Source organism: Gymnogyps californianus, chromosome 16, assembly GCF_018139145.2.
Source record: "Gymnogyps californianus isolate 813 chromosome 16, ASM1813914v2, whole genome shotgun sequence".
Taxonomy (NCBI): domain Eukaryota; kingdom Metazoa; phylum Chordata; class Aves; order Accipitriformes; family Cathartidae; genus Gymnogyps; species Gymnogyps californianus.
The window spans coordinates 6039097-6046844 of NC_059486.1; the positions used below are offsets into that span (position 1 = coordinate 6039097).

The 7748-nt window shown below is 53.5% G+C and overlaps 1 protein-coding gene across 4 annotated transcripts; it reads left to right on the forward strand.

Moving 5' to 3' along the window:
- The first annotated feature begins 1059 nt into the window (after nt 1-1059).
- On the forward strand, nt 1060-6064 carry LOC127022864 (derlin-2-like). Of its 4 annotated transcripts, XM_050906676.1 has the most exons (8): nt 1060-1152; nt 1301-1366; nt 2023-2096; nt 2603-2696; nt 4179-4374; nt 4588-4639; nt 4779-4869; nt 5429-5512. In XM_050906676.1, the coding sequence occupies exons 1-8, from the start codon at nt 1060-1062 to the stop codon at nt 5441-5443; spliced, it is 681 nt and encodes a 226-aa protein (XP_050762633.1). In that variant the 3' UTR covers nt 5444-5512. The 4 variants fall into 4 exon arrangements, with proteins under 4 accessions (XP_050762633.1, XP_050762630.1, XP_050762634.1 ...); XM_050906673.1 differs by lacking the exon at nt 4588-4639 and having other exon boundaries at nt 5429-6064; XM_050906677.1 differs by lacking the exon at nt 4588-4639 and having other exon boundaries at nt 5433-6064.
- The last annotated feature ends 1684 nt before the right edge of the window (nt 6065-7748 follow it).

Sequence of the window (7748 nt, forward strand, 5' to 3'; positions counted from 1 at the left end):
TCACCCTTGCAAAGAGTGTTTTGCAATGTATTTGACACAGTTACGTGGGGAGCAGAGACACCCCCCCTCTCTCCTGGAGAGCTGAATGCAAATGCAGGCACCATTCCCCAGGGCATCCCTCAGCCAGCGCCTGACCCACTGCAGCCGGTGGAACCGCGCCGTCTCCTGGCTTCTTCCAGCGACCTTGCACTGCCCGCTGCGATCTCGCACAGCTCGGGGAAGCGCCTCCTTGCTCCAGCCAAGAGGAAGGCGAGCTTTTAGCATGAATTACTAAAAACCCAGAGCCCTTTGTGCATCAGTGAAGGCAAGACCCTTCTGACCAGTAAAGCACCTGGCACACCAGCCGAGGCACCCACACAGGTGCCCCTTTTCACGGCCCAGCTCTCAGCAGCGTGTCCCTCTCCCTCCAAGCAACCGGGTGTTCTCAGGTCGCAGGAATAACCCGCTGACAGCCCCCGCCGCTCGGCCGGCCGCTCGGGACCGCAGCTGAGCGCACCGCACCTCCCTCGGTCGGCGCAGGGACCGGGCGGAGGCTTCCACCGCCAGGCGGGCCACCGCCACGGCACCCCGCGGCCCGAGGGGGCCGGAGCTGCGGGGCCGAGGCCGGGCACTGCCCCGGCCCGCACAGCCCCACGCCCAGCGCGCGCACCCACAGCCACGCCCCACTGACCCGCCCCGGCTCCAACGTTTCACCCTTCTCTGCCGCTGATTGGCCGTCTCCTGGGAGGCACGTGACCTGCTTTTTCCCTTCCCCGCCTTCCCTCAACCATCTGTCACTGGGACTGCCCGCTGCCATTGGCTACGGAGGCTCGCCCCGCCTCCAGGAGGCGGCATCCCAGGGGCTCTCCCCCTCCCGTCCCGTCACCTGCTGCAGCGGGTCCATTCCGGGTTGGCGGCGGGTGGAGGCCGAGGGCATGAGGCGCACTCCGATTGGCCAGCTCGCGCCGCCTGTCGCGTCGGGATTGGCCGGGCGCGGCCCGCGGGGGCGTGGCGGCGGCGGCGGCGCGTGGGGCGGTGTTAAAGGGCCCGCGGCGCGGCTGGGCGCTGTCGCTGTGCACCATGGCCTACCAGGGCTTCGCGCAGGAGTACCTGGGCATGCCGGCCGTGACGCGGGCCTACACCACTGCCTGCGTGCTCACCACCGCCGCCGTGGTGAGGGCGCGCGGGGCCCCTACGGGCGGGAGGCTGTGGCGGGGAGGTCAGGGTCCCTGAGGGGGTGCTGTGGTGGGGGAGCCAGGGGGTGGCTGAGGGCAGCAGGTGCCCGGCAGCGGGTGGCAGCTGCTCTGCCTGTCTCTCACAGCAGCTGGAGTTCATCACCCCCTTCCAGCTGTACTTCAACCCCGACCTCATCTTCAGGAAGTTCCAGGTGAGGCCTTGCCCGGGCTTTGGGGCCCCTCTTGCCCCTTCGCAGCGAGGGGTGGGTGCGACAGGCTGGGCCCTGGGTGCCCTGCTCCCCAGGGTTGGTCAGGGAGTGCTGTGTGATCCCAAGGGGCTTCTTTCCCACTGCTCCAACCTTCTCTGATTGGTGGGAGCTGGGTCACCAACATGGTGTCCCCTCTTGTCACAGATGCCTGGATGGAGATAACTTCTTCCAGCCTTTCCCTGCCATACACCATCTTGGCATTTCCTTTTTTCCTTTACTCAAAACCTGTCTCTTCCTTTTCTGTGACACTGAGATGTTTGGCCAGCTGATGTCAGGCTGGGTGGGGAAGGCTTTATTGTAGAGAGGCATGAACAGTGATTTACTTCGGCTCCGATTGCTGAATCGTGGCTGTTCATGCCTTCCAGAAACATAGAGAAATCTTCTTTGCCACACCTGGAAGGGCAAGATACTCTGATGTGGGCAATGGAGGGAGGTCCCACATGAAGGTGGTGCAGCTGTCTGGTGTCCTGGGGTAGTTCTGAGTGGACGGGTGCATGACGGGACGTCCCCAGTGGATAGGGTGATGGGCTGCTGTACATGTGATGGGGAGAGACCTGTCTGTCCACCTCCTTTTCTCTCTCCTCTCTCTTCTCTTTCAGATATGGAGGCTGATCACCAACTTCCTCTTTTTTGGGCCCCTGGGATTCAGTTTCTTTTTCAACATGATATTTCTGTATCCTTTGGTCTCAGTGAAGCTTTCTGCTCCCTTTTTGGCTTAGCTGTGATTCCCCCCTTCATCTTCCTCCCCAGGCTGACTTGTCTTGGCAGCAGTCCAGGGCTGTGGATTCTTCCCTTGGCTCTTTTGGTCTGAATTGAAGCCATTCCCCCAACAACTGTGGCCACCTCCTGCACCTCCATCCCTGCTTGCCTCCATCCCAGCCCCTGCCAAAAGGCTGAAGAAGCTGGCAGTGCTGCTGCAGCTCACGCTGGAGAGCAGTGCCCATTCCTGGGGTGAGCTCTGGCTGGAGCACAGCAGATGCCTCTTTCTTTCCATGGGGTCAGTGATACAAGGTGAAGTTTGCACTGTTCTGCTCTGGGGCTTGGACACCTGGCTGACAGCTTCCTGTGACGAAATAGCTTGTAGCTGGCTTATTCCCTGTAAAGTCGTGCTGTGGGGACACAGGGTGGCCAGCTGTTAATTTCCTATACTGCAACCCCTCCCTTCTCTCCTGCTCTCAGGTACAGGTACTGCCGCATGCTAGAAGAAGGCTCCTTCCGTGGAAGGACAGCTGACTTTGTCTTCATGTTCCTCTTCGGAGGGTTTCTCATGACAGTATCCTTTTGAGTTGGTTGAGGCTCTTTGGTGTCTTCTGAGATGCTGTGGATAGTGTGGGGCTTGTCTGCTAGCTCTCTGTATCCCGGCTGTATTGGGTGGTCTGTAGCAGGTACCTGCCTGCTGAGCAGGACAGCTAGCTTGTGAATCTTCTTGGTGCCATGGGGCAGAGAGCCTTGTTGTGCCCCAGGCCTGCCAGGCTCATGCCCTGAGGCTTGGGAGAGCTCTGCTGAGCATGTGGTGGAGGGGCAACTTCTGGCTATATGGCACAGCTTGTGGTCCTTGTCTTGCCCGCCCTTGTCTCCTGGCTTGTGCCTCACCCAGTATACTTAGAGTGGAAGCAAAATACAGGAAAAGCTGCCTGTACTTGTGTTGGTGTCTGCAGAAGCGCTGATGTACCTGGCAAGGGGATGGGCTGCCTCATCCCAGAAGAGGACGTGTGGCACTGTGCTCGGGAAGCTCAGCCTGAAAGAAAGCCCCTTGTTACACTCTGTGAGAAACCGTCCTGCTGCGGCAGGGTGACTGTGTCTGAGCTCTGGTGGGTGGAGCACGCTGGAGCGCTGCAGGAGGCTGGCTCAGAAAACTGAGCTGCAGCTGAAGGGAAGAACACGGAGCCATAAGGACAAGGAGTGGGGTGCCCACATGCTGTCTGCCGTCAGCACGTCAGGCAGCGTGAGCCTAGCACTCTGTCCTTGCAGCCTGTCAGTGGCTGAAGATACCATCACACATCTTAAGAAGTTCTTTCATTGTAGGACGAAATATTCTGGATGGGGAAAAATGTCTTCCTCTCAAGCATAAAACCTTTTCTGAATGTCTTGCTGCTGTCTCATGCAGATGGCTCAGAGCACTGCTCTTCACACGGTGCTCTGCATGAAGCTGTGTGAACTCTTGTGGCTGTTGGCCATCCTCGGGTGTTTGGCTAGTCAGTGCCCAGGTGCCTGCAGCAGCCACGTGCTCAGCCGTAGGGAGATTTGAAGTCCAGCTGCAACAAGGGCAGGGGAATCTTTTGCCTCCGGCTGCCTCCTTGTGTCTTGGAGGAGGGGTGTGAACGGCAAGAGCCATCTCGCTGCTGAAGTTCTTCTGTAGAAGGCAGATACTGGATGAGACGTGTGGCACGTATTAAAAACTAGCTCACAAGTGCTGTAACAATGTGAAGGCCCTTCTCTGAAGGTCATTTTTGATGGTCACTTTGTAGAGGTGACTATATGAGCTCCCTGGTCTTTGGCTGTAGAAAGTAGCTTAAGGAGTGAGCAGTCTGTAGGTGCCACTCCAGAGTGTCTTGTTCGGGGGTGGCAGGGGCGGTGTATGGAGGGGGATCGGTACATCTCAGCCAGCCCAGGAAAGGTTTGGTGGCATGGGCAATGTCTTGCTCACTGTGATCAGCTGCCTGTAGTTCTGGGTTTCCTAGTCACAAGGCATCCTGTGCTGCCTGGAGGTAGTGCACAAGGTGGGTAGGTTTTTCCTTGACTCGGTAGTTCCTAGCTATTTGGACTCTTTGCCAGCCTGTTTTTCCTGGGCCAGGCTTTCACCATCATGCTGGTGTACGTGTGGAGTCGCAGGAACCCTTATATCCGCATGAACTTCTTTGGGCTTCTTAACTTCCAGGCCCCCTTCTTGCCCTGGGTCCTGATGGGATTCTCTCTGCTCCTGGGCAACTCCATCATCATCGATTTACTGGGTAAGTCAAAGCTGGTGGGTGCTGGGAACAAGGGCACTTTGCAGCCACAGCGCTCTCAATTCTCATAGATGCTGCTGGGGCACTAGCATGGTCTCTTGGTTTCATCTTATTTAAGATGGTGGATTTCCTAAAGTGAGCTGGCTGAGGCTGCTGGTGGCCAGCCTCGTGCCTGAGCTCTGGCTTGTGACCTGCATTTTGCTGTGTCTCCCCCAGGGGCAGAAGCTGGGCACAGCAAACAGCCTGGCCCTCTGGCACTGCAGCACAGGTGACTCTGGTGGGAGCTGGGGTGTGGGTACACAGCTGAGGGATTCTTGGAGCTTCATCCTGCTTAAGCTCCCAGCAGCTCTGGTTCAGCTGGCAAAGGAGTCACAGCTAGGCCTGACCTTGCTGACATCTCTCCCCAGGGATTGCAGTGGGTCACATCTATTATTTCTTGGAAGATGTTTTCCCCAACCAGCCTGGAGGAAAGAAGTTGCTGTTAACGCCCGGCTTCCTGTAAGTAAAGCTGATTCTTTCTGGGCCTTGCTGTGTTGCTTCCCAACCTGGGTCACTTTCATAGCAAACTGTGGTCTGGCAGCGTGGGGTGACCATAGGACGCAACTGCATGTTGATAGCACCTCAGCTCAACAGTTTATGCCACTGCTGCAGAAAGCACTGGCACTTTGCACACTATATACATATGTACACAAGGTCCATAAAGCAGTTGCTGGTACCTTAAGCTTTGCTAGTTGAACTGGAGTGTTCATACTGCTTGTCGAAATGCTAAATGCAGGTAGGTATTTTTCTGATATATTTCTGTAGTTTAAGAAAGCAGAATATGTTCTGCTTCATGCTGAGGATCAAAGCTGACCTAGAGATCAAGGAAAGAGGTACTGTCATTGTTACATGTTGAGCTGAGCAAAAGAACAGTTAGTGCTGGTGCCATAGGCAGGTGGCTGTGGCATACAGCCAAGCCCTGTGAAGGGCTAGGATGTTCCTAGGAGGGCTGGGGGTTTTGTCCTCAGCTCACTTTCCTAACCTGCCTGCTTGGTGGGATGGGCATGTCCCTTGTCAGGAAGATGGTATTTGACACACCAGAAGAGGATCCCAACTATAACCCTCTCCCTGAGGATCGTCCAGAAAACCAACCTATAGACCAAGACCAGAACCAGCAGCAGCATCCACAGTAACACAGGGGACTACTCCATGTGGCCAGATTCCTCTCTTCCGGCTGGACTTACTCTGTGGCCCAGAGATCTTACTGGAATAACACCAGTTGCCATTCTGATGTGTAATGTTTCACTGTTTGTATGGGTAACCCATCTTTCCCCTTGTACCAAGTGGTTCCACAGAGCTTTGCACATAAGAACCGATGAATGCTTACGGAGGTGTTTGAGGGACATGGACTAGAAGTTGTGATGGCTCCTCAGTTACCCAGTGGGGAATAAGTATCAAATGGGGTGTTAAATCTGTTATTCCTTCTCTTGCTGTTAATGATTTGCTGTGTGCCAGGTTGCTCTTGCCCTCTGTACAAAGACTAATGCTCCTGGCTCTCACTGTTGTGAGTCCTCTTTGTGGGCTTTCAATGAAGTAGTACTCCCAACTCTACCATGGTAGAATGCAGCTCAGCCTCTTCCTTTCCTCCAAGTCCCCCACTCCTTTTTTGGTTGTTGTTTCCAAAGAGTCTTTACATTAAAGTCTTTATTTTTCAGTTGTGTGTCCATTTCTGCGAGGGGCAGAGGCAGCAATTCACCAGTACTCATCAGCACTTTGCTCAAAACTGCCAGGCTGTGTGCTTGGGCTTTTCTTTTTTGGTGGACAAAGCAAAGTTCAGGCTAGCTGGAAGATGTCCTTCCCCTTTTCCCTCTACAGGACTGCAGAGCATGAGGAGGGGTGGAGGGGGAGATCTAGTTGGAGAAAGGGATGCCTGGGAAAGGACAGGGAACAGAGCTGGACACTTGATTCAGGCAGTGACTGGAAGTAACAGTTGACACCAGTAATAAATGCTGTCTGCACATGCAGTGTAATTCCACTCTTGCTGAATTTTTTAGTTCTGAAACGTAAACATATGACTTTTAGGGGAAAACTAAACAAGCTAGTCCCTACTGTGAACAGCTGTACTAAATGGATTTGGTCCTTCTTGCTAATGCAGTACACAGGTGTGCTTGTACCAGACCTCAAAGCCTTTGGAGTAAATCTGCAAACATTGTATCTTAGGATAGCTCATTTGGTAATGTTCCTGTCTGCTCAGCTAGACAAGCTTGCAAACCACCGCTGAAACTAGTAAGAGAAATGCGAGTAACCAGCATCCAAGAATGATACAGATGACTTGTGGCAAAGGAAGATTGAACTGCAGCCCCCCACTCCCACCTCCTTTGTGAGCTTCCCATGAAAACACCTTCTTTATGAAAAATCAGACTTCATTTGAACAAGCTATTTTGCTGCACTTATGTTTCCCTCTAGGAAGATGATGAAAGACCTCCACAGATGGTAATCTTGTTCTAGAAGACACAGTGGTACTAAGGGCTAAGCAGCCTCAGACTCAACAGGTACTTGCCCTGTGCTTTGCTGCTGACCTAGTAACACGAGGCTGGTCTTTCAATCCCTGGAAAGAGTTTGTCTTTAAAGTCTGCAGACATTCTGTTTTAAATTGCTGTTGAGATGGGACTTTGAAATGCAAAAGCTGGGCTATGCTTTTATCTAGAGTACTAGATTAAGCAAGTACTAGATTAAGGAGTTGTGATTCTAGAGCAGGAAAGCTGCTCCCAGCTGTTCCCTAGTAGTCCTAGTACACAGAGAAAGGTGGCTGAAGTTCTCATCTTTCTGGGACTTGGCCCCCTGGACTGTCCTGCCTTGCCCCTGGCTGCTTGGGGGGACAATTCCTACAGCCTCTCTGGGGCCTGAGAAGCAGAGGGAGGTACTTGTAAACCCGCTACAGAAGCTGCAGTCCTTGTGTGTCCATACCTTGTTATGAACTTTAGGATTAGGTAACCACAAGCTTCACAGCAATTCAAAAATTCAAATTCACAGATGCTAGTTTAAGGGTACGGTAGTTTCATGCTTGTTTTGGTCAAATTCCCTGAACAGGCTGCTTGCAGAAGTACCTGATCATAACAAAGAGAGGCTGAAGTGTTCTCAGAGTTGGAGTTTTGATGTCCATGAGGCAAACTATGTGTTCTACATGGGAGGCTAAGATGCAGCAGGAGTCCCAAGTTTTGTTTTACTTGCTGAAATAACCTTTCAACCTCTCTAATAAGGAATAATGGATAGAGTATCACTCTGGCACAGGAGCCTAGGATAAGATTGCAATAATAATATTGCTAAATTGCAAGTTTGTGGTTCCTGCAGACTAACATCTGGAAAAAGTTCCCTCCCACCCAGGAATCAGAACTGGC

Excerpts from the sequence above, each read along its gene's own strand:
- LOC127022864 (XM_050906673.1), top strand. The coding sequence starts at position 1,060 with ATGGCCTACCAGGGCTTCGCGCAGGAGTACCTGGGCATGCCGGCCGTG. Across the intron at positions 2,697-4,178 it reads TCGGAGGGTTTCTCATGACA|CTATTTGGACTCTTTGCCAG; the intron begins GTATCCTTTTGA and ends GGTAGTTCCTAG. Across the intron at positions 4,870-5,428 it reads CTGTTAACGCCCGGCTTCCT|GAAGATGGTATTTGACACAC; the intron begins GTAAGTAAAGCT and ends GTCCCTTGTCAG.